The following is a 24,041-nucleotide window of genomic DNA, read 5'->3' as shown; positions in this document are numbered from 1 at the left end:
GGCCCACCCTTTTTCGCAAAATTTTTTAATTCATGTAACATTATTTTGTGGGGTTGGGTAAAGGTTTTACATAAAAGACACCTTAAGAGTACAACATTTGCATCTGAGGAAGCAACTGTTTAAAAATATTGTTGAATTGTAAATTGTATAGCCAAGATTAATAATCTGATTAGTAGGAAATAAATTCTTGGATTTATAAAGAAAAGCAAAATAAAATCTGGGCTCTGCCTCATGCTCTAAGTCTTCTGGGCTAAGCTTCAACCCCCCCCCCCCCTGTACACATGATAAAGTGTTTTAGACGATGAGTGAAGAGTAGACTAAATCATCCACAATACTCATAAATACATCATTTATTTTGGTCCCCTTTATATAAGCTACATATGTATAGTGCTAAGTATATGTAGCTTAGATAAAGTACTTGTGTATAGTACTTATGGAGCTTATATAAAGGGACAGTTTTAAATCCTAACAAAGTGGAAACAAATTGAATTTCAAAACAGAAATCGCTTCCGTGTTCCGGTTTTCTGGAGCACATTTCCTGTAAACTTCCGCCGAGTTTTGTTGACAGTTAGCTAGCATGCGAAAACAGTTCACACGTATAATTTACACTTATTATTAATTCCTACATTTAATTCAGAATATGTCTCTCAAAGAGTCCCTAAATTAAATACAAAATTAGTGGCGACACACCCACCCTGTTTCAATATTAGCAATAGTTAGCGAGCATGCTAGCCGGCTATATGTCTAGCTAGCCATGTTAGTTGGGGAGAATCCTGAATAGCTTTGTGTTCCCTCTTTATGTGCACTACGTCTAGTGAGAAATAATTGCCTTTGCCCTCGATGTAGTGGACTGCGTGTTTAAGAGGGACCGGATTTAATATTTAGCCCAGGTTGTCTGCTGTAGTTAGAGTCAGACTGTGTGTGGATTGTGATTATGAGCAGATGTGTTTGTTATGCTTTTACTGGTTTTGAATAACGTCTGCGTCATGGACACTGAAGGGATCGTGATCCGTATAAAGACACCGGTGGGGGACATGGACTCATCGGTGGACTGTCCATCACTTTTGAGCTTCAACGAATTACTGGTAAAGCTGTCCCAGGCAGTACAAACTCATGAGCCGTGTGATTTAACATCATCTGAAAGACTGAAGAAGAATTAAACACATGTCCTAATTGTGTATTTCACTTGTGGTTTTCAGCTCGCAATTAAAGACGTGATGCCTGAAGCGACCATTACTGCGTTTGAATGTGAGCACTGCTTTTTTTTAAAAGCATAAAGTTGTATTACCAACAGGAAAAAAAACCCTACAGTAATACTAGATTAATAGTCACAGTTTGTCAGTTGTGGTCTTTGTATTGTAGCTGTAAACTGTTATAGTGTGTGTAACAATATCCATATAGAAGTTTAAAGTCTTTGAGAGTATTTAGATCTAACATGTCTAGTGTATTAAGTACAGTAATTATGATTCACACATTATAAGCAATTTCTGTATGAATCAGAAAGAAGAGACGTCATTGTATATACATGTACAGGATACATTCACAGTCCATACAAACTTAAGTCTTTTGATTGTGTAAAGCTGCTTTGCGACAATGAAAAATCACTATACAAATAAATTAGAATTAAATTAAGTCAGTAGGGATGAGATTCACCAGGAACTCCCGATACGATAATATATAATATTGTCACGATATCTATATTAGGGGCCGATTCGATTTGTATTGCGATTCTTTGAGTATCACAGGGTTTATAAATATCCCAATTTAATATAAACCATTATTCAGATTTTCAATCTTGGCAAATCATTTGTTTGATAGATTCTATTTTTATGATAGATGATACACACAAACATGCAAGAATTAAATAGAAACTTGTAGTTTTATGATTAAACATGTGCATCAAATAGTTTTTTTTTTATTTTTTTTATTTCGAGCAAGAAAGTTTTATCTCTTAATTCATTATGAATATTTTACCATTTCTGTCTCAGCACAAAGGTGTTCACTGGGATGGAGGTCAAGTCTTGTCTTGATGGACTTTGCTTTGTGCAGAGGAGCATTGTTGTGCTGAGACAGGTTTGGTCCTTTTAGTTTCAATGAGGGGAAAATTGTAATGCTATGGTATATAAAGACAGTCTATACAATTTTGCATAGACTGACATTCAAAGTTTTTCAAACTAAAAACTTTGGGTGTAAAAGTCAGGTGTCCACAAACTTTTGGCCAAATGATGTATATCACAATATATAGAATTGTTCACAAACAGCCAGCAATATAGAAGTGTTGCATTTCAAAACTAGTTGGATTATATTTCACAGAATCTCTGCAAGCGTTAATCAACAATTTGAGTTTTTGTGTATTTAAAAATATATTTTTTATTAACAGTTAAGATAACTGTAACAGGTAACACCAAATTGTAATTAAGGGCATTTTTAAAACTGCTTTTAAACTATCCACTCAAATCTATGCCATAAATTACAATTATATTCATAGTGTGTTCATTTTGTATGTCCCTTCTCTGTTAATAGTAACGTTACCCCCTCCCCATGTAAAACTAACCCAGCCTGAATATAGCTAAGGAAGCCTTCACATTGTGTTTAGTCTGTCTGACTTTAAACCTGGTGCATTTTCTACAATGATGAGGTTTGTGCGAGTAAGGACAGAGGAGACATCGCACTCAGAGGTGAACTGAAACAACCAGTTTTAAAACATGTGAAGGAGCTGCCCTTGTTTCAGTTCCAAGTGAATTGGGGTGCAGTTTGCTTGCAGTGAGGTAGATATTCCATTCTGAGTCAGTCGTCAGTGTATATTACATCTAGTTCATGTCATGCCAGATAGGAATCATAACTTAAAGCATAGAGGTAAAAATATATCAGCATCGTGTTGACACACAATGCATTTGTCATTATGTGCAAAAAAAGCATAAAAGGACATAATAACACTTTAGAGCCCTGGTTCCCAACCCTGATCCTGGAGCACTCCTGTCCCTGCACATTTTAAAGTGTTCCTCGCTCTATTACTTACTATCATTCTATTCAGAATAGCTTGTTAATTAGCTGATTTGTTAAATCAGGTTTTCTGGGAGCACAGAAGATGCTAAAGCGTGCAGGGCAGGTGGTCCTCCAGGACCAGGATTGGGAACCATTGTTTAGCTAGTTTAGCTAATTATCTAGCAGCATTCCTTCAAAGGTATGTGACATGACCGTGTGAGCGGAAAGTTAATTGTCTGTGCTGAAATGTCGAAGAAATTGCTTGCATTTTGCTTTAGAAATGTTCTTGAATACTGTGGTGCATTCTTCTGACAGATGAGGATGAGGTTGGTGACAGGATCACAGTTCGGAGTGATGAAGAACTGAAGGCCATGCTGTCATATGTGAGTATTGTTTTTGCTGACTGTTTTCAAGTATATTAGAAAGTATTGTTTGAAACAAGCCGCCATGAACATACTTCACCAAAATTCTCATGGGTAATAATTTATGATGTCAAGTCAACAATCCATGCCATGATCATCGTGGATTAGACAGTATGAATTAGACACCTCCATGGATTTTGGATTTTGGTCACTTCCTGTTGAAGGTATGGTAGGCAAAGTAATGGGTTATATTTTGCAGTTAAGAATATAATGATTAATTGCTATAACATAATCTTTTTTTTTTTTTTTTTCACTAAAATTAAGATCTGTGCAAGGTAAGCAAGGTTTTCCGGGAAAAAAGTAAAATAAAAATGTATTTGAAAATGTCTGTTCTTTTATATCAAAGTATTTATGTTCCCAATGAATTATAATTACTGACCTCCGACTGTTGCATGAACTATTGCTTGGTTCAGTTAAACTATTTAGTCTTGGGAGTGTTTTTGTTAGAAAGGAAAAGCTATTAAAATCTCTTATTGTACGTCTATTCACCCTTGGGCAAGATCTTCTCATTACATGGCAGATTGGCAGGGATAACAAGTAGCTCTGTTTTCTTGTCTCTTTATCTTCATCTTGGCCCTTTTTGGTTGTAACAATTGATGTATCCATGGCAACCCGTGACCCCTGGCAGACTCGTGTGCCAGCATGGCATTAAGCATGCACGATGGAGCAAAGCATCAAATTACATTTCTGTTTCTTTACTCAAGGCGTGAAGTCAGAAATGAGCCTTGAGCCAGTCACTAAATGATAATGCTCCCTATTAATTGGAGGATTTTTTGGGGAACAGTCTTGTAATAATAGTCGTAGTGCCAACATGCACTAGCACGCTGTAGTACAGATGTCAGCTCATATTTGCCCACGCATGGGAGACATTGCTGTGCAACTTAAAATCTGTAGGTCTAAATCTGTATGATCTTTCATTAGAGAATGGTTTCTATACCGTGTTTTTTCATGACTATTTTACAGTATTCTCACCATATACAGTATCACATCTTCTAACGAAAGTACTGTAAGTGTGTAGCCTGAAATAGATATAGATATAGATATAATAAATTATATATTAATATTAACATATGAAAGATCTGATTATAATGGACAACAACTCTTTCAGAAATTATTCATTAAATGTGCAAAAGATGTAAACTATGATGCCACACTTCCTTTATACAGGGACTGATAGGCACACATGAGACAACCCTGTCATTGGGACAGACAGGTACAGAGGTATTCCTCCTTCACAATGGACACACCTCCTTTACAGGGACTGAGGGGCACAGGGGACACGCCTCCCTTACAGGGACAGGACAGGTACAGGGGACACGCCTCCTTCGCAGGGACAGACAGGCCCAGGGGACACGCCTCCTTCGCAGGGACAGACAGGCCCAGAAAGGCCCAGAAAACACATCCTTTTAGGGACAGACAGACACAGGGGCAAGGCGTCCTTACAGGAACAGACAGGCGCATAAAAGCTTGATACTATTTAATTTTTAAGTAAGGCATTTTTTTTTTTTCGCTTTTTTTTTTTTTTTTTTTTAACTGTTGAGAAGCAAATGGATTAGCCATGGAGACATGGTGGTTAATGATGGCATTACACAGATGCACATTGATTAATGGTACATTTATTAAATAAAATGAATCTCTAAAACATGTATGTTAGTGTTTGCTTAACTCAGAAAGACAGAAATTACTGGACTTTGTTGTGGTGTAATATTTTGTCCTTTTGTCCTTGTTTAGTGTACTGTTTTAGTTTTCCCTCTGAGCCAATATTAAATGCATTCCTCAATACTTACTGTTCACATTGCGGATGTCGGGATTAATGACTTGTGAACGTTTCTCTCTGAAGTGCAGCAGAAACTAAATGAACTATCAACTTTTATTATATATTATTCAGTACTTAAAGATCCGCCTCATTAGAAGTATGCCCCCCTCTGCGCAAAGGAATTTTTCAAAATCCACTTTCAGCTGGTGTTGTCTTTTACCCCCTATCAGCTCACAGTCACTACACTAGCCACAGGCTTCATAGTTACTATATACGAGTTTTTATGAAAAGGTGGGTTTTAAAAAAAAATATATTTATTATTTTTGCTTTATACCAGTTGCTGATTTGCTTACTTTTTGCCCACTGACTATCGTAGAAGCCTTTTGTCTTGCTATGCTTTGCGCCCCTTTTTAGGGAGGACACCCATAGTGTTTTGTACGTGCAACGTAATGCATACGTCAAGAGTTAAATACCACATATATAAGTTTATGGTGTTGGATCGTTTTATTCACGATGGGTTGTCTTTTGCCTATGCAGCTGTTTGGTCTTCACTGAGATGTGTTTTTATTTTATTTTATTGCTTTGATGTCATTAATTCCAGATGAAGGGACATCTATTATGTTGAACTGGTAGAACTTGAGAGACGGCTGCTTTGAAGGATATGTAGGCATGAAATTTCTGCACGTCTCCATTGTCCTTGAAATGATCCCGATTTGAGACGTAGCTTTACAATAGAGAATACTGATTCCTTTTTGGGAGGTGAACCCTCACTGTGCTTCTAACGCTGGATTAAAAAAATTAAATATAGTGATGTATGTATATATGTATTTTCAGTAGATGACCTTGGTTTTAACCTTAAGCTCTCAGTGTCTAGCACAACATACACTCCTCTTACACGCTCCTGTTTTCCTCCAGTCTCAGTTCACTAATTGAGAAGCACTCTATTCTGAGTGTGTTAATGATGATGCGGCGCCAGCAGGAGAACGGTCTGGTTCGAGTGTCCCCTCTGGCATCGAGCGTTCAGCCTCTGATCAAAAATGCCTTTAGTTATTGTCCAACAAAGGGGGATTTCTTTTAATACACTGCTACAGATTAGTTGGTAATTGTGCCCCTAATCAATAAAGAAGTGGAGCGGAAAATTAAAGGTGTAAGTGTCTGAACACACACGTTTTTTTTTCTCCTCGGAAGAGGCACATCGCTGGAGGCAATGGCGAGAACGAGAGAATGTTATGGAAAGAGGAAAGTGTAGGAGGAGAGAGAGGCAGTTGTGAGGTGACAGTGATAAATAGGGCATTTAATAGAACAGCTGCAGCAGCTCTGCTTCTACAGCGTGCCTTCATGTACACTTATGTATTTATCACACACACAGAGGAGAAGGAAAGAAATGCACTACCAGCTCTGACTACTTTGCATAAAGAAGTGCTAGAAAACTGCAGAGACAGATTTGCTGTCTTGACCCTGTTCTACATTTTACCAGTTTAGGATTGAGAAAAAGATATGGCCCTGATTATACTGTATTTAGCAGAATTCAAAAGAGAACCGTTATAACTGCAAGTGATCTAAGTGAGGAACAAAGCCCAGAAAGGTCATGCATGTATAGGAAAGTAATCAACGATAGGGTGTATTGGTGCAATGCCAAACCATGATAAAGCTATTTTAAAATTTGGCAGATATGGAACAAAATGAACGGACTTTCAAACCAGCTTTCATTCTCCTCAAAGAAAAAAAAAATCTTACCAGTCTGTAAATATCCGTTGCCTTCTAGGGGCATAATGTACTAACTCCTCCAGTAAAATCAATTCTGCCATTTGCAGCACTTTAGTTTACAGCTACCATTTTCACAGACCAGCACATCATCTTTTTTCATTTAAATTAAACAACCAACCTTATTTGTCTTAAAAAAAAAATCCACACAGTCCACCCAAATACATTTTAAGTCTACAAAAAGCTTGATTTGTATGTTTCTGTGTGTGAGTATTTAAGGTATTTGAACTTAACAGCATGATCTCTGTGTTAACAGTGTAGTAAAACATGAAGTATTTGATTCAGGGCCTGTTTAAATTAGTTAATTTTCTTATTCGTAAAATTATACACATTTTTTATTACATTCTATTAGATTAGATTAGAGTCAACTTTATTGTCATTGTATGCAAATAAAATGTAGGTAGCATCTAACCAGAAGTGCATAAGTGGCCTATTTACAAACAGAAGGTGCAGTAGGTGATAAGGATATGGTGAAAAAACATTGTTCACTTAAAAAGACATGAAGTTAACATGCTTAACATGATATACATATGTACATACAGACGTTCAGTATGATATTGTATATACAGAATAAATAGGGTAGAATATATAGTAGTGCAGTGATAAATTATGGATGGTGCAAAGATGCATAGTGGATGAAGCAGTGCAGTATAGACTGATTTTAGGAGCTGAAAAGTATTTTTAAAAAATCCTAATTTGTTGGATTATCATGAATAACAATCTTTTTGTGCAAACATTCGTATACACACTTTACAAATAAATCCAATTTTACCCAACCCAATCAATGAGGCTCGTCGTTATGAAGAAATCTGAACATTGCGCCAGTTTGAATTAATTCTATTCTTGCTAAATTCAGGAATTTTTGTGTCTGTCACTTCCTCAGACTTACTTTAGTCAGAATTGTTGCAGTTTAACGTTAATGGTCTAATAACCAAACCCACACCTCCATTTTTTTTTTTTTCTTTTTTTTTTTTTTTTACAGTATCAGTCTACTTTTCATTTATCCTTTTTTTCTTCATACTTGTTCTTGACCTATTTAGTGTTTATCAGTTTTTTCTACTAAAACATTGATAACCTGTTGTGGTCCCGCAGATCTGTTTCAAATTTAATCAGAACACCTTGATTAAGTCTGTTTAAGGTCTGAGTGGGGGAGCTGCCCTAGTCCCCCAGTTTGGCGGGAATCTGTGTATTACAGGATAAATGTGTTCCTGTCCTACTTCTATAACATTAATTGCAACATGTTTCTTGCTCCAGCTTCACATTTAGCCAATATTGGCCAACTGCGCTGATTTTAGTCTTACCCCAAATGTTAGTCATTTGTGTCAACTTCGTAATCATATAATACCATTTTAATTTTTTACATGGCGTCTCATTTCTGTGTTAATTTTTGAGCTCATGCACTTGTTCACAACCAGACACACAGACGTCCCTCCCCCGGCCATGTCCATCTGGATTTGTGGTTGCCGGAGGTTGATTGTGTGTGATCGTGGCCTGTGTTTGGGTACAAAGGTCTTGCGCTCGACAAAAAGGCAGGGCAGCCCGTCTCAGAGCCAGATGGTTCCATTAACATAAACATCAATTGAAATGTCCTTTTGGCAGGAGGCAAGGCTTGTGTTTGTGAAAAGCAGAATGTATCGAGCTTGTGAATGATACATATGCACTTCTTTCTTTGGCTTCCTTAACAAGCACATACAGACTAACATCATTAAACTTTTTAACAATCTGATTTTTTTATTTTTTTATTTTAATTCCCTGTGTTATGTAAAAATTTTACACAGGAAGCTGCTCACCTGCGGGTATAGGTAAATATAGAATCATAACTATTCTGCTGTTTCCTGAAATGGAATCAGGTCTATGCTTTTTATTTTAAATAAGCTAAATGTGACATTTTAATAATTTTGATAGTTTATGTCCAAAACATATGTCAGAGTTTATGTGATAGATATTTATGGTAAGGCTAAGGTAGAACTATTTTAGGCACTATTTTATGAACACTATACACTGTACAGGCCAGGGAGGCATGGCGGTGACTGCATCGTTCTATGTACTGTAACTGCTCCTCTTCAACTGGAAAGCTCTAATCTACAGAGCTAAACTCTCTTTTACAGAGCTTAAATCTAAACTCTGTAGAATGACTTGAGGAGGGTGAGAGGTTGTGCACATTGGATCCCTTCACAATTTAATAGATGTTGATCATTTGTGCAATGAAGAATGGAAATTCTGTACAATTGCCTTATCAAATTGGGCTAAGTTTGTAGATTCTTAAACAAAATGACTGGGTAAAAATAGTGCTCTCCGTTTTTGCTTTACAGGTAAAAGGTTAAGCACTCCTAAGCAACCAGATTCCTCTTTGTTCCTGTTATGTTCAGTTTCTTTTATTTTTTTCTTGAATTTTTGCTGGTTGCTGTATTGTATTAAATGTGGAATAAATTTAATGATTTTTTTTTTCTTAAAAAAAAATGCCGTTTTAACCTGAATGTGTAGACTATTAATAAATAGTATATGTAAAATAAAAAAGAATAAATATTTAAATATTTTTAAAATGTTTAGTATTTGGATAATATGTACGTGACTTAGCACATCCTGTGATTATTAGCAGTAAAACAAAAAACTGTTGAACTTTTAAAATGTTTGTGTTTATCTCTATAGTACTGTAATACAGTGATGGAACAGCGGATTAATGGACTCCTACCTGAGCCCCTACAAATCTTTCCTCGAGGTTAGTAAAATGTGTGTGTGTGTGTGTCTTATTCTCAAAGAATTCGTGGTAAACTTGAAAAAGTTTGCCCAAAGCTTAGCTGGTCTTTTCAAATCCATGTAGTGTGGGTAACTTGCTGCTTTAAGAAACTAAATTAAAAATAAAACTTGCAAAAGTTCAAAAACTTGAAATTTTGTTTTCTGTTGTTTTTTTCTCCCAGGTTAGGAGTAACATATAGTTTTGGTATTTAAGTAATTTAAGTTTGTTATTTAAGTGAGTTTTGTGATTTGAGTGTAGACTTTTGGCTTTAGTTCAAAGGGTTTAACAAAATTCCATGTTCTATTTTTGTTACATTCTTAAAAAGAAGGCATGCACTGGTTAGCTCAGTAACACATAAGTGCTAAAACCAAATAAAGTAGGCTAACAAGGTGTAGCTAAGGTAGTGTAATAATTTATGGCAAGCCAAGGGATGTCTGCATTGCCACAGTCCTTTTTCTCTCCTGACACAGGTACAGTACATCATCTTGTTACCAAGTCATGGGCAAACATTTTCCCCATGAGCTGCAATGTTCTGTACTCGAATTGCACGTAAAATATCAATCTTTTTCTCTGTTTGCATACTGTGAGGTGACTACAAAGTTATATGATGATTTTGCACTACACTTTATTTTGTTTCATCAGTTTTACTTTATGTTCCTGATCATGAAATGATCATCTCTCTTTTGTGTATGCTAATTAATCCACCGGGTAACAATGAGTAAAGAAATTGTAATAAAACTAGTAAAAGCTAATAGTCCAGACAAAAATCTGTTTGTCCCAGGTGACTGGGCTACTGATTTGTCCAGCCCTGGAGACTGGGTTTGAGAGCATGAATTGCAGTGACGGTGAACCACCAGTTTATAGTTTATAGAAAACACTTAACATAAAATTAGCCTAAAAATTCTCCAAGGCATTAGGCAATGTATTTGTAATCATTCGTGTAATAACTTTCCAAGGTAGTTTTCAGAGCCTTTAAACGCTTTCAATCCCTTGTTCCTATTTTCCCCAATTGCATAGATTTCTTTGTAAGTTTTTCCTAAAGTGGTACCCATTTCATCTAAACATTCTGAATGACTTTCCCCAATGAGCGAATAATGTAGCAACGTAGACAAATCAGTGGAATTCTTCTATAAGTATTTTAAGCTTTTTTGCTCAGTCCCATTTTTTTGTCCAGAGTATTTCAGATATTCCTTTTTTTACATCACTTACTTTGGCCCTGATATGCTTTTACAATCCAGACCAATTACTTTTGCAGCTGGGAAGACTCCTGGGAACCGGAACATCTACAGCCTCAAGGTAGGCACATCATCGATTGTTTCTGAAACGTCACGTCCTGCTGCGTACCACTTATTCAAATGTCAATTGAAGTCAAGACATTTGTGCTTTGTGTCTCTTATTTTACATTTTCATCTCTTTTGCCCTTTAGAAACGTTCGATTTTTTTAGTGTTATTCCATTCTTCGTCATGAATGTGCTTTATATGCTGTATATTTTCGTACAAACTGGATCATAGTCCAGCGTTTGTTTTGTACTAAGTCTTTGTATATTTTTTGTGCTTTGTTTTAATCTAAAGTTAATTGGCTTTAAACCGAAGTGGAAGCTGTATACATTTAAATGATACTAATTAACAAGCGAATCACTGCTTTGCTGGACTAGACTCCATGACCTAAAGACCTCAATTAGGCTAGTTATTTTTAGTCACTTTCTTTTTCTCTCTCTCTCATTTTTTATTGGTCCCAGTTGGTGAGATGTAGATCTAAGAACAAGTAGCCTTGTTAAGCGTCCTTTTGAATGACATATAAAGGACTTCACGTTGGTTTGTAATTATTCTTTTACCGAAGACATCTTTAATTTTCCATCACTGTATCTCTTTCCATCTCATTAATTTTCTTTTCCCTCAGTCACTTGTAGGATTGTTGTTGAATGTTGTCGCGATTGGTTGAGCATGCTGATGGTTTTTGCCTTGTTCTAGGTGACCACACGCCCTGGCTCTTCCAGTAGTCGCGGATCATCTCCTGCCGAGTCTCTGTCCAGTAACAGGTGAGTTGGCCTGTGTGTGTTTATATGTGTGGGCAGAAATGGCGTCCATATGCCAAATTTATGTTACCCATGTACTTTCTTTCGTTTTACCATTATTCTTTTTGAAGCTTAGCAATGAAGAGCTTCGAACCTTAAAGACAGCTTGCGCATTCTGAAACATTTGGCCAGGTTTCAATTGAACCCGTGTACAAATAAAACTAGTGATCCAGCCACCACTTGTACAAATGAGCTCTCATTAATTAGCATGTGGTGCTTTATTTTGGCTATTCTGACCACATCTAGACCAGCTTTATTCGCTCCTAGGCCGGTTCCCACTCCAGTGCTCATGACTCAATTAAGCAGCCAGTTATCAGCCTTCTTACAAGATAACTCATGTGAGATGGAGCAGGGAACACTGTAGCCATAAAGAAGAACATTGATCTAGATTAAACTACATCTGGGATCTGGCCTCGACACACGGATTTAGCATAATTAGATTTAAAAATTATATTATATTGTAAGTTGAAGCTCTTTTATTAACCATCCTATTTAAAGCAGATAATGTAGAAATGATTGTTCAATGTTCAATTTTCTACTCCTTACGTATTGTTTCTGTTAAACAGTTTAAAGAAATCGTCAGCAGAGCTGAAAAAGATACTGACCAATGGCCAGGTAAAATATATATATTCACTTTATATGTTATCAAATTATTGGTATGATTAACATGATTGACAGCTTTTATTGAAATCCTTTGTTGTATGTGGTACAGTTTTTCCCTCCAGTGTCCTTTTTCATTATATATAGTGTCTGTCACACAGATTTCATTCGGTCAACTTTAGTTTTTATTACAGCACACGATGTGCTGGCCAGTTCATGTGTGAAAATGATTCCTCATGCTCCCACAACTTCTTTTTCACAATTCGAGTCCTGGAAAATGGCAGTGAAGAAAACTAAGTTGATCTGACAATCTGGTCATTCAGTACTTTCTGGTCATCAGCTGACTTAACGCTGCCTACAGAAGCTTGTATGTATAGCAGTGTGCTATACATGAAGGGTACATCACTTCAATTGCTTCCCTTCTTACCCTGACACACCCATTCACCTTTTTCCATCACTCCAAAGTCTAGTCTTTATGCTCCCTATGCAAATTGAATGCTTTTTCCGATTAGCCTCGCTAACGAGTGATATATATATTTTTTTTATTTGGCCAGATAGCTGTTTAGTCCCAATCCTGTGAGTTCTCACTTTACAGGTGTTCAAGGGTTCTTAACCCAGATTTAAAACCTCCTTAGTTGTTTTCTTTGCTTGATGCAGCCTAATAATTTTACCCCTTCTGAAATCGTGGGGTATATACACCTATAAGTGTAGGTGCATTGGTGAGTGGTATTTTTTTTTTAATTATTATTATTTATTTATTTTTTTTTTTACCATGTCATATGCACAGTGTGTCTGCCATTTTTTACACAAAGTTTTATATAATTTGTGTGATTAATGTACGAGGCTAGTGCTGAGAAAGTTAAGTACCAGCATCATTAAGCTTCTCCTGTTGGGTCGTTGATTCAGTCCTTTAATCCCTTGACTTCTCGTTTCAATTTTATTTTTGTAGCTCGATTGTTGGGACACAGAGACATGCATAACGTTAAACGTCCGAATGCTGTTACTGTCTATCAACACTCGTGGAAAGCATTTCGTTCATTCAGATAACTCAGAGTGAATTAATGTATAATATTAAATATTAAACGACATTTTTAAGTAGAACTGATAACTGTAGTATTTCTATGGGTAATTCAAGCCGCTAGAATATTTTAAACGCTTCTAAAGCTGTTAATCCTTAACAAAATATTTTGTGATATCCTAGCAGAATTGCATTGAGGAATGCTTAGTCTATTAGAGTACTTGACATGTGACATGACTTGCTGTGTGCTTCTGATTACCATGCATGTTTATGTGTCAGTAGTCCTTATTGATTGCCTAATGAAAAGCGGGTCAAGTCCCTTTACTTCATGGTCCATTTGAGATCTTTATCTTGACCGGCTGTTATCTGTATTATCTATATTCCGCCAGTCTGAGCTTCTCTCTGCAGCAGCACGGCAGTGTCAGTGCAGAGATGCCAATGTCAGAAAGGCAATTAAGTAAATCAGGCCCCAGGTGACACCTGTAAAAAGCACAAGCAGGGGAGCTCTAGTACGACACTCTCACACACACACACTCACACACACCCCTAATCAATGGACCTTTACTGGAGTTGGTGCCGTATTTCCCACTTAAAATGAGGCTTGACAGTAAGGCATTAACTTAGTTTTGGCCTCAGCTGTGTGGGGAAAAATACTTGTTTCACATTATCAGTGGTTATTGACATACTGTCATTCTGATCAGACAATCAGATCAAACATTGCTTAATGAGATGCATGTATCTATATACATACAGACTCCTTTGTGACTAAGAGACAGAAGAGTAAAAGCAGATTGGACAACATGACACTTTTAGTTTGAACCCACTCATTTTTCAAGTGATAATAAGATAAATATTAAGCATGTAACTGAAAAGTGTTTTTTTGTTGCTTGGGTTCGCCCTGCGTAATTGTTTAATCAGTTAACACCTCTGAATAATTCGAGCCCTGGATTTCATCTGTGAAGACTGAATATTTTGTTAAAAATGTTAGACTAGCATTAGTACAAGGAATGTTCAAGCTTAAAAAAATAAATAAAAAAAAACTGAAAATCAGTCATTGAACATAGTCAATCCAACAATTTAGTATATCCTATAAAAAAAAAATGCTAGGCTTTTTAAACCTAAATGAAGTTCATCCACATCTTCGGTCATTAAGCGTTTACCTTCTATATTAATAATAATATATTATTATTATTATTATTTTTATGTTCTTTGTTGCTACAACTTTATCATGTTCAGACATATCCCAGAACTCTGCTGGTTCAAGGAGATGCTTCAGATTTGATGTGTGTGTGTTGAAGTGGAAGGAGGTCAATCTGTGTATCTTGCTAGTAGAGGACAAACTTCTCCCTGTAGCCCACCGATGTCAGCAGGGGGCCAAACTGTTTTATACACGTTTTGACAGCCTTTGTCAGAGTTAAGCAAGACAGCACAGGTAAACAAATGGTCGTTAGAGTTGCTATCTTTCCCACCCCCAAACTTGTCCTTTTATAAATTGGACAGCAAATGTTGTTATTGATCCTGCTCCTGCTCGGCTGTTCCTCTTGAAATGACCTGAGAGCCAAACCCGTTGTTTATGGCCTGCGGTTGCGTTTTTCCCTCCCCCAAATATTTCTGGTCCCCAGTGACATCTTTCTATTTTATGGCTATGTGTCCTTTCTCCTTTCTGTATCTATCTTTCATTCTCTCCCTCTCTCTCTGTCTCTTTTTTTTTTTTTTTTTTTTTTTTTTTAATCTTGTAGATAAATGAACAAGACATCCAGTACCAGGAGCAGCTTGGCCATGGAAATGGGGGAACGGTATACAAGTGAGTGCTCTTCACCTCATCTTTACCTTGAATTTTAATTGGACTCATTATGCACTTATCTTTTCACTGGCCATGCCATTTCATTACTGTTGAATAAAGCTACTATGAATATGGTGTAATTGAAGCGAAAGGACACGTAGCGTATCTTGCTTGTTGCATTTTCCCATCGTCCCTACACGCCACACTCGCTCAATAGTCCAGCGTCCACTCAGCCTGCTCAAAGCCTCTGACAGGCAGCTGCGGCTGGGATGATTATTTATTTTATAAAGTGAAGGTTGCCAAATGCGGGTAATATCGATTTATTTTTGGCGCTAAGGAAAGAAATTGATTCAGTTTGACTCCTGTGAAGCCAGTTTCTATTACCCGAATGATCTATCGCTACCAAGCAGATAACATGACAGGACACCTATTCACTGCTATGTGCTATCGAATAAAATACTTCGAGATTGAGAACTTGAACTAATTTAGGTTGTTTCTGATGGATAATATAGATCAGATTATTTCTGACCATGAAAATACTTAATGTAGGGGACTGTAATATACAAGTGTGTAAAATAAGATTTACATTAAAATTGGGCAAATTTGCTTGTTTTTCTACAAGTCATTCAAGTCAATTGCTATCAGTAGTCTGGGGGGAATATTCTGTAAATTGTGGTAATTAAAGTCAGAGCCTTGTGAGGATTGTGTAATGAAATGCCACCAGATCCGAAAGATGGCGGAAAATGTTCCAGATGAGTTATTTATTTATTTATTTATTAAAGGAAAAGCCAAATCCCCATTAATGTCCTAAGGTAATTGCCATGAGAAAGCAGGAATTTCTAGACTTACAGTATCGTATGTGTGTATTAGCCAACTTTAGCTTTATCACTCAGGCTTTCATAAGAACTGTTTTGTTTTTATCCATTGTATTCACATGCACATCACTGTGAATTTTCACACAGGTCATGCTTTCACTGTTTATTGAGGGCAGATGTAAATACGTTTCTTTGTGTTTCCTCTGCTGACTGAAATTTGACATAATGTAATTCAGTGTGTGTCCTGGGAATAACAAGGCCATGTAGCGAGCTATCTAGACTGCTGTCCTTGGTCACCGTTACACCGTTACACACATACAGTACACACTTTGTGTGCACTATGTAAAATAAACACTTCTGTGGCCATCACACTATGCTACACTACAGTGCCTGGGGTATTAGCTTAAATTGCTTTCCTTAAAAAAATAAATGTGTTCATCTAACCTGCTGTGCTTCCAGGTGTACTGTTATTATGTGTCAGAACATGGCTCTTGCTTACACCCACACGTTTAAAAAGAAAAAAAAAGACAATCCGGCTTTCCCTCCAGGGTATGAAAATGGACACAAACCACCTTGCTTTGCATTTTATCATATGTCCTAGCTGGCCTGAGTGTGCAAGTTCATTCATCAAGAAAGTCATCCTAAATAGCTGTTGCTGAATAGGCCTGAGTACCTGGCAAACCCGGCAATGATGTGTGAATGGGCCATGATCCCGGCCTCGGCCTTTAAACCCCAGATCCCGTTTATGAGCGGTGGCCACTGACGATTAGTCGGCACTACAGGGTTATTGTTCTGCAGCGTTGATCCAGTAATAGATCAATACGCACCCTGTGGTTTATTGCAGTGGTCCAGACTGTGCTGTGATCTCAGTCTGTTGTGAGCTCTGCTTTATAGGACAGTAAAGCTTAAGTGCTCTGAATCCTGTGGACTGTCGTGGTTAAAAAAGACAAGGCATTTCTGATTAAACTGAACCGTGCCCTCAATTTGTGCATCAAAGTTTTAGGAGATCTAATTTGTTTATTATTCTTGTTTTTTTTTTTTTGTTTTTTTTGGGGTTTAATTTTCAATTAGTCATTACTGCCAAGATTGTCTGAAGTGCAAGTTTGTCTATGGTCTCTGGCTCTGCTGTTTTATAGTTATAATAAAATTATATGGAGCAGTTTGGATGTCCACACAAGAAATTCTTCTTCTATCATATGTATTTTTACAAAAAACAAAGATTATGAGGCTGAGGTTCACTGCTCTGACTCATTAAGGCATGGACTCCACAAGACCTCTGTATGTGTGCTGTGGTAGCTGTAACCAAGACATTAGCAGCAGATCTTTAAAGTCCTGTAATTTGCGAGGTCAACTGGATTGGAGACCCGGTCAACACCTTAAACTTTCATGTTCCGCAAACCATTCCTGCGATGATTTTTGCAGTATGACAGGATCCATTATTCTGATGAAAGAGGCCACTGGCATTAAGAAATACAGTTGTCATGAAGGGGTATACTTGGTCTGCAACCATGATGAGGTAGATGGTCTATGTCAAAATAACATCTACTTGAATGCCAGGATCTGAGGTTTTCCAACAGAGCATCCAACTGCCTCCATCATTAAACCAGGCCACCTTCATCAGTTGCTCCATGGTCCAGTTCTGACGCTCACATCACAACCCATTATTGGCAGTTTGATAATGGGGCATGGGTACTCTGACCAGTCTGCAGCTGTGCGGTCCCATACTCAGCAAGGTACAAGGCACTGGATGTTCTGACACCTTTCTAAGCAGACGTGCTGGCCTTTGCTCCCCACACGTATTAGTGACCCTGTCTCCATGTTACTGGTTGTCCTTCTTTAAACCACTTTTGGTAGGTACTAAACACTGTATATTGGGAATACTTCACAAGACCTGCTGTGGGCAATGCCAAGTTTCCCCACATGATTACATATCTATTCATTTCCTGAATTACTTAATCAGATTTTAGCCCATTCTTCTTTACAACATTACTTTAGCTCACTGTTTTTTTTTTTTGTGAATTTGTATATGCATAGCTTTCTTAAGGTCCCGCTAAAGCATTTTAGGTTGGTTGAGATCTGAACTTATCTAAGTCATTCCAAAACCTTGATTCTTTTATTTTTTTTTAGCCATTCTGATCTAGTTTTACTGGTGAGTTTTGGATCATTGTCCTGTCCAGCTTTGATCAAGCTTTAGCTGTCAGCGTCACATTTATTTATAGACTACTGGAATTTAGTGTAACTCTGGTACAACAGCAGTTATTGACTGCAAGGTGCCCAGGTCATGTGGCTGATAAAACAAGTCCAAATCATCATCCTTCCACCAGAGAAATTGTCGGTGCGTATGAACTGTTTCTGCTCAAAAGTGTTTGATTTCCCCCAAACATTGCCTAGGGCATTTAGGCCACACAGCTCCACTTTGGTCTCATCAGTCCAGAGGACATTGTTCCAGAAGACTTGTACTTTGTTTAGATGCAGTTTTATGAACCTCAGCCATGCCGCCATATTCTTTTTAGACAGAGGAGGCTTTCTGCTGGCAACCCTTCCAAGCAAACTGTACTTGTTCAGTCTTCTTCTAATTGTGCTGTCATGAATTTTAACATTTAACAGTCTCAGTGGGACCTGTAGGCATTGAGATGTAACTCTTGTAGGTTTTGGATTTCTCTGAGCATTGCACGGTCTGACCTTGGGCCAAATAAGCTGGGATGTCTATTCTTGGGAAGATTGGCAGCTGTCTTGAATGCTTTCTGCTTCTATTTTCTGCTTTATATTTTTCTCACTGTACAACACTGAACTCCAAATTATTTGTTAATAGTTTTATAACCCTTTCCAGATTGCTGTGGAGCAACAGTTTCTCGTCTCAGACCATTGCTTATGTCTTTTTCTCTTGGCATTGTGTTAACAAATTCCTAAATGCTCCAGACCAGCAAACTGCCAAAACGTCTGCTTTTATAGAGGTCTGCACATCTGCCAATGATCATTTAATCAAGGGTTAACTTTTAGCAGCACCTGGCTACACCTGGCTGCAACTTACCCTATTAAATCCTGTGAAAACATTAAGGGGAGATTAAGATTTCTCTTTGGTTTCATTTTTGTTAAATAAGTAATAGCGGTTGTAGGTTGTATTTGCCAATACCAAGATCTGTTATGATCAGATAATTTTTTTTATTATCTTTTCGCACAAAAACACAAAGAATTAAAAGAGGTAGTACTAACTTTTGAACATCAGTTGTGTTGGTCAAAAAAACATTTTCAATGTCGAAATAAAATAAAATTGATTTTATTAAGATGATAGAAATGCTAAATACATACACACACCACAGTATAGTACAGCAGTGGCATTAGTAACACTGGAATATGCCCCAGTGATTTGGTTATGTTTTAATACAGTATAGTATTTAATAAAGAAATTTTCATTAAATTTAATTAATTTCTGTTTAAAATTAAAAGAATTAATTTAATCAATCTCTGCTTACTGAAAATCTTATGCTATGTTTAGGGAAATATGGGACCTTTATATAATCCAGGAACCAACGGGAGATAGAAAATTAGATGCAAAATTCACATTTTTTTAAATTAACTTTTTAGGCAAGATATTTGTGTGTAGACGATATTTGTGTGTAGACCTCATTCCTCATTCTTCATCATCATGCCCTCTGTCTCTCCTTCTACATTGTGCTATCCCCCACCACCTTTTTTCTTACTCTTTTGCTCTTTCTCTGTCTGAGGTCAGCACCTGGCCATGGGTCATCTCAGGTGAGCAAGAGAGTCAGAGCTGGAGAGAGTGTATGGTCTGGTGCTTTCTGTAACCCAAACCTGTGTGTGTGTGTTCGGATGGCTGGCATTGAGAGGCCCATGAATAGTACATGACGGAGCTTTCATTACAGCAGGCTCTGAAGTTTAAATAACACACGGCATAGAGACACGTTTACCGCGGTCAGGACCAGTTCCCAACTGTCGCTACGGTTTCGTTACCCTGACCTCAGACCTGTCAGCCTTCAATCATTCGTCCAATTGGGTGCCTGACAGAGGTCAAGGACGGAGCCTAGATCTAGAGCAAGCGAGCAAAATCTTATTATTTGTTACTTAATATGGAATAACTGTGTAAGGTGTAATGTGACATTATCCTTTGTTGTGTCGTTTGGAATTAGGACATGACCGTATTTCAACTTTAATATGCATAAATGATTCCAGCCACGTCATTTCCTATTTATTAATTCAGTGCATTTCCTTTGCTCCTGGAATATTTCCCATATTGGTTTCCCTTATGCCAAATTTTAAAATACATTTAATTGCACCTACAAGGGAAACTATGCCAAGATGCTTTACGCAAATTATACAAAAATCACAAATTATATAGAAGAATAATTTTTCTGCATAATTTTCAGGCATCAGTTTGGGACTTGGCTTGTCTTCATTTGGATATAGATGAGTGTAATTTCCTGGAATTGGCTCTATCATAGCTTTCAAATGGCATGTGTCCCCAATAAACAAGTTCATGAGTGCACGTCTGGAGATGTGGTGGAGTCTTTCAAGGTAACGTCTACCCTCTCTGTGCTGACGGGTCAAGCTGGATTGAATGTCCCTGGTCTAAATGAGGCACGTTACCCGGCCCGTCACATAGAAGTGTCATTAATTAAAGGGCTGTGGCATTTACGAGGTGTCTGGGGCAGAACCTAGATCAGCCATCTTTTCCACATTAATCACTCACATAATAGCATACGTTTGTGAGCATGTTCTAATTCTGTTAGAGAGGAAAGAAGAGACAGTGGACAAAATGATATATGTACTTCCTATCTACACTGTATGTTTATCTTTGTTTTCCGTCTCTAAAACATGTGGGTCGATCACAGTCCATCTCCTTCATACATTGTGTAATTGGAATTATCTGTATTTGTGATATGGTAAGCCAAGTTGTCCCTGTCTGGTGAACAAAATGACCAGAAAGCATGCAGCATAATTAAAAAAGTTATATTTAAAAAAAAAACCTTCTCTGTAAGGTTGAAATGTGTTCCTTACAAAGGATTGACTTCTTCTTATATCCGCTGAGTAATTAGATTATCATCTGAGTGCATGAACAAAGCTTAAGTTTTTGACAATTTCATATTAGATTATCTTGTAGTTGTAAGTTTTATAAAACAAATGCCATTAACAATACACCAGTGAATGTTTTCTTTACTTATAAATAAATAAAAATTTTGGTATGTGGGATTGATTTACTGGTTTATTTATGTACAATTGTTATCCGTTTTCATATTAATGAATTAGCTGTCAAACAGACCAGTGGAAAACTGTGACCCTCACTTTTATTTAAACAGAGCATACCATCTCGTGGGGAAGAGGGTTCTAGCAGTGAAGGTAAGAAGAGACTTGCCTGTCTACATTTTATTTTATGTGTGTAAAATCATAACGGAAGAATGTTGGTTGTAGTGGTTCAGGAGTGGGTGTTTAATTTGGTGTGTGTGTTTATAGAGTAATTCATGGCAGATAATGATAAATGACTTAACCTGGTGTTAATAGTGGCATACTAATTGGAGGGCAGGAGGAGTAAATGTAGCAGTCCATCACTCGACAGCTAAAGTGAAGCTTACTGAAGGCCCTGTGACCCTGATTGTCTCGAACCTTCTCTACTTTCTCCCCGCCCCCCTTCCCCTCTCTGTTTATGCCTGTCTGTTGATGTTTTTATTCCTGTGTTTTTCTTAGTCTTTTTTGGGTTTGTGTGTCACTTTCTTTTTCTTATTTTTTATGTCTGTCTCCCACTATCTGTCCTTGTTTTTCCCAGTATCTATGTTTTTTTTTTTGTCAGTCCCCCTCTTTCTTTTTTCTCACTTTTAATTTCTAACTTTTTGTTTATCTGCCTCTCTTTCTCTTTTCTCTCACTGCCATTGTCTCTCTGTCCCTGTCCCTTTCTCTTTTTGTCAGTCTGTCTCCCCGACTGTTTCTGTCTATACCCCCTTCTCTCTATCCCTCGCTCCCCTCATCTCCTGTCTTAATGCTATGTTCTCTCTCTCTCTCTCTCTCTCTCTCTCTCTCTCTCTATTCTTTTGCCATGTACTTTGATCTTTGGCCGGCATGGCCCAGTTCTCTGCTGTGTTGCATGCTGGTGTTGCAGGCATGCCTAGCTCCCGTAAATGATCTCTCTCCACTGAGGGGTAACAGCACGGCCTCAGCCTTACTGCCTTACCTGTAATAAATTATTTCAATGGGAGGATGCTGATCTAACCTTAACTAAAGAAGCATTTTAGCTAATCTAAGTCTACATTACATGTGTTTTTCCACTCTGTTGAGCCAAGGAAGAGGGAGCGAGAAAGTGATCGAGCGGGAGAGATAGCGACCAATAGATACACTTCAGTTTTGGTGTTAAACTACAGACTGTTCATCTGTGGCTTTCCCACCATTTATTTTCCCACCATTTATTTCAGTTGGGTTTGTGTTTACGATGTTTTCAGCACTCTAATTCCATACAACAGCTGAATGTTGAGATTGTTAAGACAGAGTATTTGCATTAGACTTTTTATAAAGAAGCTGATGTAGTATTTGTTATTGTAGGTCATTCCTCTTGACATCACAGTGGAACTTCAGAAACAGATCATGTCTGAGCTGGAGATCCTTTACAAGGTCAGAATTGTTTTCTCTACATCATATTCATACATTCCTTACCAAAAGTATTGGAACAGCGTAACAAAACAGATTACTTAAACCACTTGGAACGTGGCATGTTTGGAGGTAGACCACCCAATTGTTTTAGAAAGTAATTTGAAGAAAATATATTTTTTTATTTAGTTGCATTTCCTTTAATTATAATAACTGCATCAAGCCAGCAATCTACAGTAATGTCATGGCAGGCAATGAACCGTTGCATTCTTCTTTTGTAATGCTTTTCCAGGCTAGCACTGCAGCTTTATGCAGTTGTTGTATGTTTTCTCCCTTCAATCTTCCCTTCAGAAGGTGAAATGCATTTTTAGTTTATAATAACTTATTACTAGTAAAGCTGACCCATGTGCTCATCATTGACATCACTTTAGTAGAGATTAATCTAGGTTCTAGAGATTTCGGCGCTCAGCTTTGCGAATTTCAATGTGTAATTGTAATTTCACAATGTAACTTTTGTTACAATGTTTCACTATTTTCCTTGGCTGACTGATGTCTGGTTGTTGGTACACCAGTCATTATTTTCATCTTAACTTGCAAATGAACTTGATTAACGTCCAGTTCTTAATCCATAATGTTCTATATGATATTTTTGCAGATATAGCAGCTTCAACTCTTCTGGGAAGGCTTTCCACAAGGTTTACAATTGTGTTCATGGGAATTTTTTTTACCATTTTTCCAGAAGCACATTTGTAAGGTCAGACACTGATGTTGGCCAAGTAGAATGAAAGAAAGTCCCAATGCTTCAGCATACAAAGACATTTTGGAGAATTTCATGCTTTGTGGGAACAGTTTGGGGATGGCCCCTTTGTGTTCCTGATGGAAACCGATGAATTGGAGCGGAGACTGCGAGCCAGGCCTTCTCATCCAACGTCAGTGTCTGACCCCCCAATTGCACTTTTTAGTGTTGAAGCTGTTATAGCTGCCAACATCATATTAAACCCTATGGATTAAGAATTTGAATTAAGTTAATATGTGAAGGCAGGCGAGCGAATGCTTTTGGCAATATAGTGTATTTCAAAATGCCACAAAAAAAAATCTTAGCATCATAGCAAGTGAAATGTTCTTGAATATAGGCAAACCCATTTATACTTTCTTAAAATAAGATTACAACAAACCAAGATTAAGATAAGATTATTACGGTTATATTTAGTCTAATGTTACTAGAATTTTAAGCAAAAAATGTCTTATTGGCAGATAGTTTTGCTTAATTTTAAAGGTCACAAAATGATCTGCCAATAGAACATTTCTTTTGCTTGAAATTTTACTTACATTTGACTGGAAATGAGTTAAATAATCTTCTATTTAGTTTGTTGTAGTCTTATTTTAAGATATTATAGCTGGGTTTGGCTAGATTTGATTTCACTTGCTAAGATTAAGATTAAATTAGTGGATTCAAACCAATGATGTCATGTTCCAACAAATCTAGATGTTTAAA

General features: G+C 37.2%; 1 protein-coding gene across 1 annotated transcript in view; it reads left to right on the top strand.

Annotated features, from left to right (window-relative positions):
- The first annotated feature begins 557 nt into the window (after positions 1-557).
- map2k5 (mitogen-activated protein kinase kinase 5) overlaps positions 558-24,041 on the top strand; it is a 66,402-nt gene continuing 42,918 nt past the window's right edge. The window contains exons 1-10 of the mRNA XM_053492931.1: positions 558-1,085; positions 1,200-1,248; positions 3,301-3,368; positions 9,577-9,646; positions 10,920-10,960; positions 11,636-11,703; positions 12,306-12,354; positions 15,097-15,161; positions 21,271-21,310; positions 22,502-22,570. Coding sequence (XP_053348906.1) covers positions 954-1,085; positions 1,200-1,248; positions 3,301-3,368; positions 9,577-9,646; positions 10,920-10,960; positions 11,636-11,703; positions 12,306-12,354; positions 15,097-15,161; positions 21,271-21,310; positions 22,502-22,570 — 651 coding nt within the window. The 5' untranslated portion in view covers positions 558-953. The remainder of the gene's footprint in view (positions 1,086-1,199; positions 1,249-3,300; positions 3,369-9,576; positions 9,647-10,919; positions 10,961-11,635; positions 11,704-12,305; positions 12,355-15,096; positions 15,162-21,270; positions 21,311-22,501; positions 22,571-24,041) is intronic.

Source organism: Clarias gariepinus, chromosome 3, assembly GCF_024256425.1.
Source record: "Clarias gariepinus isolate MV-2021 ecotype Netherlands chromosome 3, CGAR_prim_01v2, whole genome shotgun sequence".
NCBI lineage: Eukaryota > Metazoa > Chordata > Actinopteri > Siluriformes > Clariidae > Clarias > Clarias gariepinus.
This window is presented reverse-complemented; position numbering and strand designations above follow the sequence as displayed.